General features: G+C 42.2%; 1 protein-coding gene across 2 annotated transcripts in view; it reads left to right on the top strand.

Annotated features, from left to right (window-relative positions):
• The window catches only part of TMEM233 (transmembrane protein 233), a 43,678-nt gene extending 24,593 nt beyond the window's left edge, over positions 1-19,085 (top strand). Inside the window, exons 2-3 of one of the 2 annotated variants that reach the window (XM_020899077.2) lie at positions 8,266-8,402; positions 17,078-19,085. In XM_020899077.2, the coding sequence (XP_020754736.1) occupies positions 8,266-8,402; positions 17,078-17,084 (144 nt within the window). In that variant the 3' untranslated portion in view covers positions 17,085-19,085. Of the gene's footprint in view, positions 1-8,265; positions 8,407-17,077 lie in introns of both variants that reach the window. The other variant, XM_020899078.2, reaches the window with a different exon arrangement.
• Positions 19,086-19,361: the final 276 nt, after the last annotated feature.

Here is a 19,361-nt window from a genome sequence, read left to right as displayed (position 1 = left end):
CTCAGGACAAGAGATCAACTTTGTCATTGACATAAAGTGTCAGAGTCCCAGAACATGGGACCCATTGGTGTTCAATGCCAGTTATTAAAGTTTACGAAATTTTTCTGGGTGTCTGCTTCTTGCAAATGTGGCTTCCAGCTATTACCTGTACCTTCTGACAGATGGTCAGGAGGCTTGGCTGCATGGCCTCACAGCATAGTCTTGCTGGTCCCTGCTGCAGCCTTCTTGTGGTTGGGCATAGAGACAATCATCTTCATTTCTGGCTCCCAAACAACTTTCCTGCCGGGCTATTTGCATATCATGTGTCCATCCAGGGAAGGGATGTATAAACAAGCTTGAAATTACCAGATGCAGTGAGCATGACGTCACTAGTATTTACTACAGGAGAAAGGAACTTGGCCACTTTTCTGTTCCCAAACGTGACCTTTGCTGGTTCAAGGCAGCTGACCAAGACCTGAAAGCTCTTTTTAGGTTTTGTAATGACTGTTATATTTTGCCAGCATAAGCCCAGCCTCACAGAAAAGGGAAGAACCACTGCTGGGGACTCTTGAGGCCTTATAAAATATTTGAGGACAACCATTTTTTCTACATGCTGACAGATATTCATTTGACTCAGAATGGAATGATAAGAGCTGGAAAGAATCTAAAGGTCTTTCTTTTTAACCTACTTTTCATGGTGAACGGAGACTGCAAATTGCTATTTATCACCTTAAAATGAAGGTATTTGGTTTATGAAATTATGAGGAAGTGTCACAGCCTGGAAGTGAACTCTGGGCAATATCCAAATGCCACAAATCTAAATTAAAAGACAACAGACTTGGACATGAGAAAGGGTGTGACTTACAAAGGGTAACATTAGAGAGTTTCTTCTTTTTTAAGTTGAAATATAGCTGATTTTAAATGTTATGTTAATTCCTATTGTTCAACACAGTAATTCAGTTACATATATATATATATATATGTACCTTCTTTTAAAATATTCTTTTCCATATGGCTTATCATAGGATATTGAATACAGTTCTCTTTGCTATACAGTAGGACCTTGCTGTTTATCCATTTTATATATAAAAGCTTACATCTGCTAACCCCAAACTCCCACCTCATCCCTCCCCCAACGGCCACCCCCTTGGCAACCTGTTCTCTTTGTTCGTGAGTCTGTTTTTGTTTCATAGAGAGGTTCATTTGTGTCATATTTTAGATTCCATGTATAAGTGATTTATTCTTTGTGACTTACTTCACTTGGTATGATAATCCTGGTTGTACTCTTGTTATTGTGAATGGCATTATTTTGTTTTTTATGGCTGAGGAGTGTTCCATTGGATATAAACGTACAGCATCTTGATCCATTCCTCTGTTGAGGGACATTTAGGTTGCTTCCATGTCTTGTCTATTGTGACTAGTGCTGCTATGAACATAGGGGTGCATCTGTCTTTTTGGAATTACAGTTTTGTCCAGATATATGCCCAGGATTGGGATTGCTGGATGGTATGGCAGTTCCATTTTTAGTTTTCTGAGGAACCTCCATATTGTTTTCCACCAACTTACATTTCCACCAAAGTGTAGGAGGGTTCCCTTTTCTCTATACCCTTCATGAAAGAATTTCTTTGTGGCAATAGTCACTCCAGTCTGCAGGTGACAAAATTTCATAGAGCTATACACATACCCAAAAAACAAAACAACAACAACAACAACAAAGAGTGCATGTGAAAACTGGTAAAATCTGAAAAGGCCTATAACTGAGTTAATAATATCAACCAATGTCAATTTCCTGGTTTTGACCAAGTACTGTGGTTACTTAAGATATCATCATTAGGCAAATCTTGGTGAAAGGTACAAGGGAACTCCTAGTACTATATTTGTAACTTTTTATGAACCCTAAACTGTATCAAAATAAAATATATAATTTAGGGGAAAAAGACAATGGGCCAGGAAAAACTGGGAGAGAATTTTGCAACATACATAATAAATTATATTATTTTCTGTGCTATTCTTAGAGTGACTGTTGTCACATGTCACTATTGAGTATTTGAAATAGCACCACAGATTTTAATGATAAAAGTTTGGACATGTTGGGTTAAATAAAATATATATTATTAAAGTTAATTTTACCTCTTTAATGTGGCTACTAGAAAAAAATTTTCTTTTTATTGCACTGGGTCTTTGTTGCTGCATGCAGGCTTTCTCCACTTGTGGAGAGTGGGGGCTACTCTAGTTGCAGTGCCCGGGCTTCTCATTGCAGAGCGTGGGCTGTAGGGCACTCAGGCTTCAGCATTTGCAGCCCATGGACCCTGTAGTTGAAGCTCACAGGCTCTAGTACATGGGCTTAGTTGCCTTGCAGCATGTGGAATCTTCCCATACCAGGGATCGAACCCTTATTCCCTGCATTGACAGGTGGATTCTTTACCAGTGGACCACCAAGGATGTCCAGAAAATTTTGAATTAGGTGTGTGGTCCCCATTATATTTCTATTGCATGGTGCTGACCTATAATATGTAAATAGTTTCTGCAAATTATCAGACAGATTAGTAGACAACTAGACAAAAAGTTGTTATAAGTATAAAACTCATTAAGAAGAAATACATTTGGGACTTCCCTGGTGGCTCAGTGGTAAAGAATCCACCTGCCAATGCAGGAGACACGGGTTTGATCCCTGATCTAGGAAGACGTCACGTGCCACAGAGCAACTGAGTTTGTGTGCTACAACTATTGAGCCTGTGCTCTAGATCTCAGGACCTGCAACTCCTGAGCCCACACACTGCAGCTACTGAAACCTGTGTGTCCTAGAGCCCATGCTCCACAAAAAGAGAAGTCATCACAATGACAAGCCCATGCACTGCAACGAAGAGTAGCCCTGCTCACCATAACCAGAGAAAAGCCCATGCAACAACGAAGACCCAGCACACTCAAAATTAAATAAATTCAGTTCAGTATTAAGTTCAGTTGCTCAGTAGTGTCTGACTCTTTGCGACCTCATGAACCACAGCACGCCAGGCCTCCCTGTCCATCACCAACTCCCTGAATCCACCCAAACCCATGTCCATTGATCGGTGATGCCATCCAACCATCTCATCCTCTGTCGTCCCCTTTTCCTCCTGCCCTCAGTCTTTCCCAGCATCAGGGTCTTTTCCAGTGAATCGGCTCTTCACATCAGTTGGCCAAAGTATTGGAGTTTCAGCTTCAACATCAGTCCTTCCAATGAACTCCCAGGACTGATAGACTTTAGGATGGACTGGTTGGATCTCCTGGTAGCCCAAGGGACTCTCAAGAGTCTTCTCCAACACCACAGTTCAAAAGCATCAATTCTTTGGCACTCAGCTTTCTTTATAGTCTAACTCTCACATCCATACATGACCACTGGAAAAACCATAGCCTTGACTAGATGGACCGTTGTTGACAAAGTAATGTCTCTGCTTTTTAATATGCTGTCTAGGTTGGTCATAACTTTCTTTCCAAGGAGTAAGCGTCTTTTAATTGCATGGCTGCAGTCACCATCTGCAGTGATTTTGGAGCCCAGAAAAATAAAGTCAGCCACTGCTTCCCCATCTATTTGCCATGAAGTGATGGGACCGAATGCCATGATCTTAGTTTTCTGAATGTGGAGCTTTAGGCCAACATTTTCACTCTCCTCTTTCACTTTCATCCAGAGGCTCTTTAGTTCTTCTTCACTTTCTGCCATAAGGGTGGTGTTATCTGCATATCTGAGGTTATTGATATTTCTCATGGCAATCTTGATTCCAGCTTGTGCTTCCTCCAGCCCAGCGTTTCTCATGATGTACTCTGCATATAAGCTAATTAAGCAGGGTGACAATATACAGCCTTGACGTACTCCTTTCCTGATTTGGAACCAGCGTGTTGTTCCATGTCCAGTTCTAACTATTGCTTCCTGACCTGCATATAGGTTTCTCAAGAGGCAGGTCAGGTGGTCTGGTATTCCCATCTCTTGAAGAATTTTCCACAGTTTCTTGTGATCCACACAGTCAAAGGCGTTTGGCATAGTCAATAAAGCAGAAATAGATGTTTTTCTGGAACTCTCTTGCTTTTTCGATGATCCAGTGGATGTTGGCAATTTGATCTCTGGTTCCTCTCCCTTTTCTAAAACCAGCTTGAACATCTGGAAGTTCACAGTTCATGTATTGCTGAAGCCTGGCTTGGAGAATTTTGAGCATTACTTTACTTGCATGTGAGATGAGTGCAATTGTGCAGTAGTTTGAGCATTCTTTGGCATTGCCTTTCTTTGGGATTGGAATGAAAACTGATCTTTTCCAGTCCTGTGGGCACTGCTGAGTTTTCCAAATTTTCTGGCATATTGAGTGCAGCATGTCACAAAAGGCAAAGATGAAGTTGTCTTTGCAAAGCCTTATGGGAAATACCCAAGGTTTCAATATTGGAAGGATGCAGGCTAACAGACTAACCTGTTGTTCCTGGTTTGTCTCAGTATACAAATTGCTGTTACTCTCGAACAGTGGCATGTGATGTGCTTAGTCAAATGAAACCAGGAGAAAGTGTCAGTTTTCCTTTCATATTACTCATGGGGGGAAAAATCTAGAAGCAAATGTACTACCCTGTTATCTTTGGGAAATGGAATTGAGAGAAGACTTACTATCTTACTGTGTTTCTGTGTTTCTGTAGGATACTTTACATGTTCATGCATTGCATTCAGAATTGGTGAAAGAACTGAGACAGTCATGTAAATTTAAGTATCAAAGTCATCCCTTGTTTCTTTATAGTTCTTCCACAGCAGATGGAATAGTTTGCTTTTTAAGCCCTTCAGAACATTTTCTCTAAAACCCATTCCCCCCGCTTCAATCTGTAGCATCTGCCAACAGACCTATATTAATACGCAATTCCAGTTGGGGGAGAAAAGAACTCCAGCCAGGGGTTAATTCCTTCCTGCTCTATTGTTGTATGATGACCCCGAAGCCAGAGCCCCTCACCAGTGAAGTCCTTTAAAGTGAAATGTGAGAGTTCTAAAGTACCCCACCTTTATCCCTTCCCCCATATCCTTACATTTACCCAGCAGATTTACTCATGGGAAGCCCCTTCTCCAAGAACCAGAGGAAGAAAGGGATTCATAAGAGGATTCTTGGGAAGAAAAGAGTCTACAACTAATATTGAAAGAAGCTTTTCACCTGTTTTTTCAAGCTAACATGGACTCGTTCCTGGGATGACTCAACATCTCCTTTATGAGTCCCAGAGGGATGGTGAATTGCAAAGAAAAGGGTTACATACAAGAGGCCAGGCTGCTAACAGGTGATGAAGGTTGGACATGTGCCCCTTAGCCAGGTCACCAGTGTGGCTCTGCTGATCTGCAGCAGATAAGTGAGCCCCCATCTCCCCTGAGCTCATGGGCAATGCCCAGATGTAGATGTACCCTTCAACATGGCACACACTGGCTCTTCTTCCCACTTTCATTGTCACTGCTACTGAGAACACAAGACTAGATTTTCATCCAAATAGCCAGGGGTTGACAATGTTTGGGGAGAGATCGGCAAGGAGTGTCTCATTTTTTTGGTTTTTTCTTTTTTTTCCTGGTTACAGCAGTGCAAGTATATCATCATGACTACTCTCAGAACTGGGTTTTTGAAGGTAGCATGATAGAATAATGATCAATTTAAGAGGGTCTGAATCTATATAATCTTAAACTGATTATGAACTCACAATTTGGGGTTCTAGGATTCTATGCAGTGACTTTAATTGTGAAGCCTCTAAAACAAAGTTTCCCAAACTTAGGTCCCCTGATTCTATTCTAGCAAGGAATAGACACTGATCACCTATAATTCTCATAAGTAGCCCAGATGATTCTGTTTTACCCCAAGGACCTTAGCTTTAGAAGAATAAAACAGGCAGTGGCAATTCATAGTAAAAGTTAATTTATTGAGCATAAATTATGTTCTGGACCAATGCTAACCACTTTGCATGCATTAACTCATTGGTCCCTCCAATATGAAGGAGATGTTATTACTATTGTCCCCAATTTACAGATGAGGACCCTGAGGCTTAGAAAGCTTGATAGCTTGCTCTAATTCTCACAGCTGATAAGACAGGAAATCTGAACTCATATCTCTCTGCGTTTTAGAGCCCATGCTTCATGACACATTTTCTTGGGTTAAATCTTAAGATGGTGAACATCTTGACCTTGCACAATGTTAAGGATAGTTGTCTAGACCAAAGGTTTGCGACCTTGAGAAGGCTTTTTAAAAAATACTGTGGCAGCAACCCAAGTATCCATCAATGAATGAGTGGGTAAACAAAATGTGATCTATCCCTAAAATGAAATATTATTCAGCCTCAAAAAGGAAAGAAACTCTGACACATGCTACAACATAGATGAACCTTGATGACATTATGCTCATTGAGATAAGCCAATCACAGAAGACAACCATTGTATGAGTCAACTCATATAAAATCCCTAGAGCAGTCAAATTCCATAGAGACAGGACATAGAATGGTGATTGCCAGGGGCTGGGGATGGGGAGGGGCGGTGGGAAGAGTGAGGAGTGAGTGTTTAATGAAAGCAGTTTCAGTTTGAAATGACTAATGATGGTGATATTTGCACAACGTGAATGTACTTAGTGCCAATGAATTGTACACTCAGCAGTGGTAAATTTTATGTCAGGCACATTTTACCACAATTTCTATTTTTAAAAACTGGTGTCTGACTTCTACACCAATTAAATTGGAATCTCTCCAGAATAGGGCCAAGCCTTTGGCATTTGTTTTTAATACTATCCAAGTGTTTCTGATGGGCACACAGGGTTAAGAACTCCAGAATTCAGGATACAGGGTTCTGGAGTTCTCCCTGCCGGCAGCCCCTGGCATCATTTCAAGCTCTCACTCTTCCATTCACACAAGAGGCCCGAAAGCAAGACTAGCTGAGGGGGGGGGGGGGCGGGGGGCAAGTCTCCCAGCCTGTTGCTGACTAAGTTGGCCCAGGTCCAAGAATTAATGGAAGGTTCCAGAAGCAGAAGGCTCTGTGGTTTACTGGGAGTTTCTCTGACTTGTAATTGTCTGTATATGCCTCATTCCCCTTCATAGTTCACAAAGAAGGGTGATTACTGAAGTGCTGTGCTTTCAGAGTCAAGAATAGATGTTCCCACAGAAACCTGCAATTCATGGCATGGATCGAATCATTCTGTCCATAACTTACAAATGCAGATTTCCATTGTTCTTTGGGCTGCAGCGCAGCTTTTGGGGGAGAGCTCAACAGTGGGAGTTATGATAAAGAGGGCTTATAAGAGAGAAGGATAGCATCTGACCTTCAGCTCAGCAACAAGGACTCTCTGAGCATCTCGCCTTTGCCTGGGGCTCCGGGATGCCGTCAGTGAACTCATATTCTGTAGGAAAACAGATGTATTCATCACCCATTCAGCCAATACAGATTTCTTGAGTTCCTACAATGGACCAGACATCTCTCCAAAGGGCACAGAAGATTCTGTGCCTTTGCACAAGGATACTATGTTGAGCCTAGTGATACCCTGGATCGTGGGGAGGTCTGAGGAAACTCAGAGGAGAGAGCAGGCTGGCTGGGAAATTGGGAAGTGGTAGCTGCTACTCACCAATCAGTACAGAAGTTTTCCAGTATTCTAACAGCTGGGGAAGCTGTATGAATAAGTGCCAGATGAATGACATTTTGGCTTTGACGAAAGGGTGAACAGGTCAGCCAGGGTCCCTGACCTTCTAGCATAAGAAGCAGACAATCTTTTTCTGTCATAGACCAAATAATAAATATTTTAGGACTTGTAACTAATATGCTCTCTGTCCCAGCTACTCAGCTCTGTTGTTATAAAAGCAGCTACAGACAGTAGTAAACAAATGATTGTGACTATGTTCCCTACAAACTTTGTTTACAAAAATGGCAGGCTGGATTTGGCCTGTGGGCCATAGCTTGCAGAGACCCCTATTCCAATGGATGAGACAGATGTACCTTTTCATCCTTTCAGCATGCAAATATTTATTTCATACCATTTACATGACAAATATTGCATTGGACAGTGGTATACTGTGCTGAACAAGATAGATAATGGTCCCTGCTCACATAGCACTTATACTCTAATGGGAGAGGCCAAATCATTCTTTTCAGTATGCTATGGTAAATAGTAAGATGGAAGTTATCAGGAACTACAGAAGAGGAAGTTAACTCAGACTGGGAGTTCAGGGAAGACTTCCTGGAGGAGGTGGTAACCATGCCACTGGCTCAGATCAGCCTGGGAAGCCATGTCTTTGCTTATGCGTTGTCATCTCCAGCTCTTCCCTTGTGTCCCCCAGGCTCAGAACAGCTATGAGGATGGAGACATTGAAGGATCCAAGCGGCTTGGAAGGAATGCCAAGTGGGTGGCCGTTGCCTCCATCATTATTGGCCTTCTCGTCATTGCTATTTCTTGTACAGTTCACTTCACATGGAAGTAGGTAAGCTTTTTTGTTTTTTTTTAATATTTATATTTATTTGTTTGGCTGTGCCAGGTCTTAGTTATGGCACATGGAATCCATCTTTGTTGCAGAATGTGGGATCCTTAGTTGCAGCATGCAAGCTCTTAGTTGTGGCATGCGAATCTTTAGTTGCAGCATGCGAAATCTAGTTGTGGCAGAGGGATCTTTAGTTGTGGCATGTGGAATCTTTAGTTGCAGTGTGTGGGATCTGGTTCCCCGACCAGGGATCAAACTCAGGCTCCCTGTATTGGGAGTGCAGAGTCTTAGTCACTGGACCTCCAGGGAAGTCCTCTAAGGTGCCTTTTCTTGAAAAGCCCACTGGAATCTGCTAGGATAGGTTAGATTGTGCTCCAGTAACAAACAGTCTCAAACAAAAGAGTTTTCATTTTTCCTCACTGCTATTCCATAGGCCACGCGGGTTTGTGGAAAGTCTCTCCTCCACACAGTCCCTTAGAGTCCAGACTGCACCAACTTGTAGCTGCTCTGTCTGGAACAGGAGTCAACAAACTTCTCCTGTAAAGGGCCAGATGATAAACATTTTAGGCCACTATTAGCATCTCAGTTGCAACTACTTAACTCTGCCATTTTAGCATAGAAGCAGCCATATCCAGTCTGTAAATGCATTAATGTGGCTGTGTGTGATAAAGCTTTATTTATAAAAACAGGGAGCTGGCCCATGGCCTTTTGTTTTCCAGCCTCTGATCTAGAACATGAGGGCTTCTCAGGCTAAGACAGGGAAGAGGAAAAGCCAGAGAATCCCACATGAGTTTTCACTGCCTCAACCCTGGAGCGATACTTGTCACTTACGCTCATAATTGATCAACTAACACCAGTCACATAGTTCCACCTAACTGTGAGAGAGTGGGAAATACGTGACAAGAAGTGGAGCTTTATGGTTATCACTTGCTCTGCCTTAGCATCTAATCTGCTAAATGATTTCCTACATGACACTGCATCCAACTAGCCTAACTGTTCTTAGTTTAAGAGCAGAAGGGTCTCTGCCTATGTCTGGTATTTTCAGCTCTCATCTCACAAAGAGGTGATGTTTCTCTCTGGATCTGAACAAATTTATTCTGATTTCTCCAGCCAACGAAGGTGGGCACCATCTGCTAGAACCAACGATATTTTCCGTCAGAGTTTTGCCAAAGGGCAAGGTGGTGTGATGGACAGCCAGGATCTGGGAATGACAAGCCCAGATTCATCTCTGTCTCACTGTGTAACTCCTGGCCAAACAGATAAGAATTCAGAAATCCTTCCAGTCTTCTCTCATAGCAGCACTGTTCCTCCAACACCATTTCTCTCAAGCTGGGAAAATCAGTCTTTTTGACTGATCTTTTTGACTTGGTTTCAGGACGGGGCCCATTGGGTGGGTATGGGAGGAAGGGGACACCTTTTAGATCAGCCAAACTCACCTTGGCAACCAAGAGGGTAGTGGATGTCCCAGTGGGTCAACTTCCTATCAGACAAGCCAGATCCATGAGCAATTAGGGGCCATTGGATGGAGGAGGAGATATCAAAATAGGAAGTGTTATAAAGGAAAAAATTGATGGCTTTGACCAAAAGAGAGGAGAAAAGAACACTAAGATGTCAAAAGAACCTCAAAGTGTCTTGCCTACAAGATGGCAAATTGACGATGTTGGCCTATGAAGAAGACAGTTGAAAGATAATCAACTGATGAGAACACACCTGACTTGACTCTTTAATGAAAGCATAATGTGCTTGCATGTGTGAGCATGGGGCCATGGGGTGTAGGGTAGCATGTACAGGTTTGGGACCAGACTTCCTGGACACAAGTACCCCCCTTTGCCGCTTGTTTAGTGTGAGACCTTCAGCCACCTGCTTGCCTCCCTCAACTTCAGTTTCTTCCTCTGTAAACTGGGGTTTATAGTTGTACCCATTTAATAAAACTGTTGTGAAGGTTATTGAGATGATGCCTAGAATGTGTGTAGGTTGGCATATGTTCCCTCTCAGTGCATAAAGAAATACAAACCATTTATTAATTATTACTATGATTATCAACATAACTGGAGGAAGGTCCTCAAAGAGTTTAAGATGCTATTGAACTGAGTTCAGGGCTTTGAATAGATGAGCCAAACTTGAAGGACGGTGTTTCAGGGAAATAAGGCCAAGTCCTGGTGTAACTCCTGGGGACTTGTGAAAATACATACTGCCCAGATCAGTGTTTGAGCTAAGTGGTTATAATAATAATAGCAACTGACGCTGACTTAGAACTCATCATATGCCAGGTACTGTTCCACGCTCTCACATGAATTAAATCTCACTGGGTCCTCACAACAACCCCAGGAAGGTGATATTATCCCTATTTTTGCAGATGAAGAAATGGAGGCTCAGAGTAATGAGGTGACTTGTCTGATACCTCACAATTAATTAGAAAAGACGGAGGGTAAGCCCAGGGTAACCTGGCTCTGGAAAATATTTGTTGTTATTTTTTGCTGTCCTGGCTCTGGAAAATGTTTGTTGTTGTTGTTTTTTGCTGTCCCTGCAGACCTTAGCTGAGGCTTGCAGGATCTTTGATCTTTGTTGCAGCATGCAAGATCTTCTTTTAGTTGTGGCATAAGAAATCTAGTTTCCTGACCAGGGATTGAACCCAGGCCCCCTTCATTGGGAGCACAGAGTCTCACCCACTGGATTGCCAGAGAAGTCCCTGGAAGCTCTTGTTAACCACACCACCTCACAACCTCTAAGCCAGCACGTCCTTTCTAGTACACACACTAACAAAGGCCAGTAGATGGCTCTTACCTTGTGGTTGACTCTAGAATTATTTCTATAGTGCTGGTGCCTTGAGGTTCCAACCCACCAGAAGAACATGATGAGTTAGGGCCAAGGGTAAGAAAATCAAAGGGCTGCAGGAGTGAGGCAGGGACCATATTACACATGCATGAAGCAGGTTGGTCGGGAACAGTGTGGACTGTGGTGAGAAGAGGAGCACAGTTTAAAGGGAGCAGCCACCACTCTGCTCTTGCTGGTTGTCGCCACTTACAACACAGACCTCATGGGCCCATTTTCCAAAAGACATTGGAAAGCTGGGTCTTTATTTAAAGTCTCCTGATTTTTAGATGTTGACAACCAATTCACACAGTTTAAACACATGATGAGGGCCCCAAACAAAACAAAAACATACAAAAATCACACCAGCAACCTGGACATTATCTACTTTATAGAGTTTCTGGTGGACAATTTGGCTTTCAAAGTTCAGTTTGCCTGTTAGATTCCAGGCAAGAAGTTTCACTGGGGACCCAGAAGTCTTCCTCCATTGAGGAAGTCCTCGTGTGGAGGACATTCTTAATGTTTCTGTGTGCAGGTGAAGCACTGACGTTTGTATACTTGTGATTGAGGTTTCGTTAGTAGTAGTCATGAAAGATAGGAGAGGAGGCCTCCTCTCCATTGCTTCTCCCTGATGGGAAGTGTTCCACAGTGGTTAGAGCCTGGCCCTCAGCACTCATTTGCTAGGACTCAAATCCTAGCTCTACTGCCCAAACCACCCTGGCATTTTTTTTTTTAATATTTACTTTTGTCTTACCTATTTATTTGGCTGTACCAAGTCTTAGTCATGGCACACAGAATCTTCAGTCTTCATTGCTACATGTGGGATATTTAGTTGTGGTGTGCAGGATTTTTTTTTTTTTAAGTTGTGGCAAGCAGCATCTTCTAGTTGTGGCACACGGGATCTTGCATACAAACTCTTAGTTGTGGCATTTCTGTGGTATCAAAACAAGCAAAAATGTTTTCCAGAGTTAGAATTCCATGGAGAAACTAAAATTTAAAAGCTTTGTCATGTGTGTGTGTGCATATGTATAAGAGACAGTAAGAAACTAGACCTCAGTGAATGAAATCATTTCTGTCTTCCATTAAGACCAAGAACAAGACCTGATTTCTCAGTAATCCTTTAATCCTTTGAAATAAAATTTCCCAGCCTGGCTTACTGGAGAAATTGAATCACATTGCGGAATTACTAAAGTAGAGGTTCCCAAACTTTGGGCTGCAGAATACTTACCTGGGGAGTTTTAAAAGAGTTAGACATCTGAACCCTACCTCAAAGGATTCCAACTTACTGAGTCAGAAGCGAGGACCAAGAATCTGCATTTTCAAGCTCCCCACTGCCTCCCAAAGACTCTGCTGCAGGTGATTAGAACACTCTGCCAGACTTCCTTCCTCCCAAATCGAAAAGGAAGAACACATTAATAGCACCAGCCATTAACAGACTGGTCAGTTTTCATTTACATCAGCAAAGTCATCATCCTAACATGTTATATCAGACTCAAGGCCAAGGACGGGAATCATTTTACCACCTAGAAGGTGTACCCGCAGAGACACTCTTTTGTAACAATCAAAGCAAGGACCTCCGTGGCAGGGCTGGGAAAATCTAACTTTAGAGAAGGCCTAGCCTAGAGGCAAGACCAAAAGCTTCGAGTATGTCAGTTTTCTGAAATCTCTTACTATCTTTTAAAACTTGTTAAGTGCTGCCTTTAAAAAAAGGGCTTCCCATGTAGCTCAGTGGTAAAGAATCTGCCTGCCAATGCAGGAGACGCAGGTTCAATCCCTAGGTTGGGGTGATCCCCTGGAAGAGGAAATAACAACCCACTCCAGTGTTCCTGTTGGGATAATCCCATAGACAGAGGACCCTGGTGGGCTACAGTCCACGGGGTCACAAAGAGTTGGACAAGACTGAGCACACATGCCTTTATGTGTGTGTATATATGTATATGTGTGTATGTATGTGTGTGTGTATATATATATATTCCTTACCCTTATTAAGAAAACCATAACCAATCTCTTCTCTCTCAAATGACTGAAATCTCTGGTAGTTCACTTTCTTGGAACAGGTCATGATAGTCTTCACCCAAGCTCGTATGAAACTCTCAATATCCTAATTTTTTCTCCTTCCAGCTTTATCAAGATTTAATTGACATACAGCACTATGTAAGTTTAAGATGTGCAGCACAATGAGTTGACTTACATACACCATGAAATGATTATCACAGTAAGCTTAGTGAACACCTATCAGCTCATATAGATACAGAAAGAAACAGAAACTTTTTTCCTTGTGATGAGAATCCTCAGAATTTGCTCTTTTAGACCACTTTCATATATAACACACAGCAGCATTCATTATATTTATCACATTATATATTACAGCCCTAGTACTTATCTTATAAATGAAGTTTGTACCTTTTGATCCCCACCATCCAGTTATCCCTCCCCTCAGAACCTTCCTCCAGAAACAACAAATATGATGTCTTTTTGTATCACCTATCCTAATTTTACAGAATATCTCTGTAAGTCATGTGGTGGTTGGAGCAAAGAAAGCTAAGAGTTTGATGACATCAAATCTGTTAGAACTGGGAATTACTGAACTCAAATTTATTCAACAGTTTGAGATAGAATGCTGAGCTGGCAGGAGAGAAGTGCTCTGTTCATATGGAATCAGAAACTTGGAGTCTCTTGGAGTTATCAAATTCCCTGTTCACAGGTTGCTAGGGAAAGTAGAGAAATGAATCACAGAGGTAAAACATTTAAATACTGTAGCCATCTGTTTATTGATCCTGATTTTTCGCATCTTCAGCCAAAAACAACAAGTCTGCAGACTTTTACTTTCTACTGGCATCTGAGGATTCAAGCAAGATTAGGTTATTCTTGTCATGTTTCACAAAGCACAGGTCTCACCTGTGACAGATCCAGCAGGGATGCTTATGAAAATGCAGATTCCCAGACCCACAATCAAAATTCCGAATGGCCCTGAAACATGCATTATCACAGCATTCCTAACCCCCAAAACCTAGTTCTAAGTATTGTCATGTTGTAATGCACTAAAGCTTTGCATCTAATGGAGAACATTTTTTTTTTTTTTTTTAATTTGACTGTGCCATATCTTAGTTCTGACATGCAGGATCTTTTCTTCTTTGCAGCAACAGGGCCCTTTAGTTGTGGCATGCAAATTCTTAGTTGCAGCATGTGGGATCTAGTTCCCTCACCAGGAATCAAACCCAGGCCCCCTGCATTGGAAGTATGGAATCTTAACCACTGGACCACCAGGGAAGTCCCTAATGGAGAACAATCTTATGTATTAATAGGTAGATGTAGGCTACAAAGTAGGACTTTTTCACATTTCTAGGCCACCTGGAAGAAGCTTCAGTGCTTGCTACTTCCCCTGCCCTACCTCCTAGAAAGTTTACACGTATCGCAAGTCTCCTCTTTCTTCTCTCCTTGTGATCATGCTCATGGTCACGTGCCTGATGATTGGTTGAATTCAGTGGAACTCCTTTAGCACAAAATCAGTTGACCAAACCTGGGTGTGAGGGAGACCAGTGTTGTCTGCCACAAATAGAATAAATGACAACCAGTGGAGCTGCTGCTTACTTGGGTGAAGTTATAACATCAGGGCATGAGGTGAGCTTTGAATAATCAAAATTAATCTTGGACATATATATAGGAGGGTACCCTATTTGAGAATCACACAGCGTCTCCTGATCAGCCCAATATAGCCAGTGTTGCCTCCAGTGTGGGGACGGATGGTGTTCCTTGGGGCTAACACCAGCTGAGGTGGTTGGCTGTTTAGGGCTCATGTCGTATGTTCAAACACTGGAACCACATTCTGAGCTCAACAGGAGTCCTATACCCATTGATACTCATAAGCATCCAGCAACCTGGTGGCCAATATCTCCATTTCAATAGTTGCTTTTTTTCTCTTTGAAAAATACGAAAGTTTATTTCTGTAAGTTAAATACACATACATTGCACTTCCACTGACTTTACATACCTGGGTGGTCTTGTAGGTACCTAAACAAGCAAGCACACTCCCACCACGTATTAAAAATGCTTGCTTGTCATTCTTAGCAGTAAGAGACATCATGTTCCAAAGTTCCATTAAGGAAGAACTTGACTTCTAAGGTTAAGGATCCCATAACTGTCTCCCATTAGCAGGTTCAGAGTTAGCAGATACAAACCCATTCTTTACTGGTAAAGCTTCTACATTATAAGGAGACTGAAAAGAGTTCTTCCTGACCTCAGCATATCCCCCCTTTGCACTAGAAGGGAAGTAAGAAGAAATATCATTAGGGATAAGAAGCACGAAGCTGCTCTTACAAAAGCATAAGAGCAAATCTCTCTTATTCTTTGTATTATTGGCTGATGTAAGGCTTCCTTCCTGGCACTTGTTTTGCACCGGTGTGTCTTCAGAGAATTTTTGTGATTCCATGATGAAAAATGGGAGACATTACCTGTTTCCTGAAGATCAGAAAGGCCTTTCTTTGTTGGTTCAGATAAGTTGAGATAAAGATAAGTCAGACCTAAGTCATCAACAATGAAAGATTTTTGCTTTGAAAAGGATGTAAGATGGTGGGATATTGATGAAGAAGTCAGAATAAACATGAAAAAGATGTTCAAAAAAAAGAAAAAATTTGAAGGAAGACTGAAGAAGTTTTTTTTAAAAGTAAACAAACAAACAAAAAAAAGATGCTCAATCTCTCCAGTAGCTGGATAACTCAAATTAACAGTGAAATACTAGATGTCCATACATCCACACACATGTGATAATATCAAGGTTGGCCAGAGTGTGAAGACCTGGATACCACACTGTTGGTGGAATAGTACATTGGGACCATCTTTCAGAAGATCATTTTCTAAAATCTGTGTGCCTACTTGCCCAGCAGTCTACTTCTCAGTGTCACAAAAAGACACCTAAAACAGTAATTCTCCTCCCTACACGTGAAAATCCCCAATGCCCAGGGCCCACCCTGGACCAGTTAAATTAGAATCTCCAGTGATAGGGCAGGGTATCAATAGGTTTTAAGGCCTTCCAGATGTTTCAAATGTGAAGCCCAGGGATGAGAACCAAGGATGTGCAATGATGCTCATGGCAGCTCCACTTGAAAAAGAGGAAACCTTGAACCATCTTAAATGTCCAAGAGTGGGGGAACAGTTAAATACACACTGGTTCATTCATAGGATGGAATACGACACTGCAATTTAAATGTGAAAATACCTCCCTTACTATGGCTTTATAAGGCCCCAAAGGATCTGGTTTCTGCTTCTCCATCCACATCTCCCAGCCCTTCCTCCCTCCAACTGCACTGAATTCCTCTTCTTTGAGCAACACAAGCATGCCACCGGGCCTTTGCACTTGCTGGTCCCTCTTCCTGGAATTGTATTCCTCCTTTGGAATTTGCATGGCTTGTTCCCCTCTCTCCTTGAGATGCTAACTACAGCTAACTACAGCTGTGATTTAAATGTAGAGGAAAATGCCTGGAGGGTGCAGCCCAAATGTTAACAGTGCTGCTAACCCTTGAGGAGGAGAATAAGATTCAGAAAGCCTCAGGGGCCGTGATTGTGCCTACATCTGTATCAGTTGGATTTTTGCATGTGCACCATGTAAAACATGTTTCCAGGTAAGATACATTTTTCAAAAAGAAACCAGTGCTTAGATTCAAAAGTATGCAGAGCTGCTAGTCCATGTCAGCACTGGGTGAATTAGAGTACTAGCCATTGAAGAAGGAAGCCTTTGCTGAAGAGGCTCTACTCTCTCCTCTCTTTCTCTTCTCTCTCTCTCTCTCCCGCCATCCCCGTCCCCTGCCCACCCCACCATCTGTTGGTCTGTCTCTCTCTCTCACTCACTCTGTCTCTTTACACACAGAGCCTGAACAGCCAGCAGTCAGCCACAAGCATGGAGGATGGACCTCATTCACACACACCCCAGAGGAGTTTTTGAGGAATGGATCCTTGACTTCAGACTGTGAGATCTTTTCCTCCAGGACTCTCCAGCGGCAGGTCCCTGGCAAATGAACTCAAACCAGAAAGAACAGCAGCAGCAGCAACAACAAAGTCCGAAATTTAGGAAACCCAGGCAGTAAAGCCAGATCAGCTGAAGCCATTGTTTTTTTTTTTTTTTTTTCTTAAGAAAATTAAGCCTCACTGTCTCAGTATATCAAAAGCCGTTGTGTCCATGTGTGCATTCCTCTTCTCCAGAGATGAGCCTCAGAAAATCTCGTTGCTTTTAAAGGGGGAAAAAGTCCAGATCTGGGAGGAGAGGGAAGTTTTGGAAAGAGTAAAGGATGCTGGTTTGCAACATGGAGCACATTTGTAGCACATTTAAAGTCATTGAATAGAGCTGAATTTGTGCCTTGTTTCCTTTCATTTTTACATGTTATAGCTTCACTTTGGCCTTTAGTAGCTCCTCCTCCATCAGCTCTATTCTGTCATCAAAGGGGGATGAAGGGGCTCTCTGGTCTTTTGCCTTAATCTCGCCTGACTCCGTCTCCTTGCTTGCATCCCCCATGGGTCAGCTTGACCAGAGTCTCATTTGTCACCTCAGACAGACTCTGAGAATTTACTTGGTGGTCAGTCCTTAGGTACATGGGCATCCTTCCCATCCCAGTTTTGAGAATATACTGCCTGTGTTTAATGAACTTACTTCAATCTCTCTCTCTCTCTTTAGCAAGTCTCAGGCAAGATCTTTGATTTTCCTGGATGCCACCTGGAAATGCCACCCAGTGTATTTATTTTCCTGTCAAATATAAACCCTGCAGGTGTGACCACTGGTTTAACAATGCCACCATCATTCTGCCTGCCAGAACACGCTAACCCTGCGTGCAAGACATACCACTGGTGGTACACAAAGGTAACTTTTAAGTCATTTGCAGCCACAAGATTGAATGTCACTGACTCACAAAGAACATTTGCACTTCTCTTTTTCAGTCCTGATTACATTTCAGAGAAAGTCTCTGTTTAGTGCTCATGGGTCCTCAACATCTTTCTGATCCTTTGGCTTGTTTCCCTTCTTAATAAAGAGCAGACCCCAGGTTCAAAGTCTTCTGTTTAGACAAAATTTAATTACTTAGTGGGTTTTATTTTCAGTTTGTGTATTTTATTACTTTCCGTTTGTGAATCTCCACTTAGGGATATAATTTTCTGTTCAAATGCATTTACTTAAAAAAGGAAGTGGACTCCAAGAAAATATTAAGTGGTTAACACAACAGAGTGATAGGGGGTATATGTTAAAACTAACTTCAAAAACTAGTACTAGAAATCATGAAAATAACCTTCCTAAGCCAAAAAAAAAAAAAAAAAAGTCACCTTATTCTAAGTGAATGAACAAGTGTTAAATCAAAACACCTGGGTTTCAATGCCTCCTTTGCCACAATCTACCTATGCAAGCTGATTTTAGGCGAGTTTCTTAGCCTTCTGTGCCTCAGATTTCTTCATCTGGAAAATGGAGATGAGAACACCCACCTACTTAGCTGAGAGTGGTCAGTGTGAGAATTAATCGCAGTGATAGATGCGACTGCCCTTGGAGGGAAAATTCTCACTGTTACACAAATACAAAGCATTGTTCTTAGATTATTGTGGATCTCAGGCCTTTGGTAAAAACCCTGGCCCCTCACAAAAAATAAACATGGGTGGACACCGGATTCCACCTGTCATTTCACCCAGACGTCCGTCATGAGCCAGTACTTGTCCCAGGAGGACATGAACCAGGAATACCAATTCTTAGCACACAGAGATCCTAGCATCATTCCAGTAAATGGATCTTGATTCCTGTTCCACACACCTTGTTTTCTGTTTGTTTGTATTCGACTTCCTGATCTTTTATCCAGATCAAATTAAGTGTTGCTGAGAGGCAGAATAAAAATGGTTTTAAGAAAGCTGGTCTACCATGGTGCATACATTGTGTTTTCTTGCGGTTCCCAACCTTCTTGAGACCTCCCATAACCATAACAGGCTCATTCATTCCAGCCTCAGGGAAGACCACAGAGAGGCTGAGGGTTGGGCTAAAGAAAGAAGTGACAGTGAAGTCGCTCAGTTGAGTCCGACTCTTTGTGACCATGGACTGTAGCCTACCAGGATCCTCCGTCCATGGGATTTTCCAGGCAAGAATACTGGAGTGGGTTGCCATTTCCTTCTCCAGATCTTCCTGACCC

The sequence above is a fragment of the Odocoileus virginianus genome, chromosome 12 (assembly GCF_023699985.2).
Source record: "Odocoileus virginianus isolate 20LAN1187 ecotype Illinois chromosome 12, Ovbor_1.2, whole genome shotgun sequence".
In the NCBI taxonomy this organism is placed as follows: Eukaryota; Metazoa; Chordata; class Mammalia; order Artiodactyla; family Cervidae; genus Odocoileus; species Odocoileus virginianus.
This window is presented reverse-complemented; position numbering and strand designations above follow the sequence as displayed.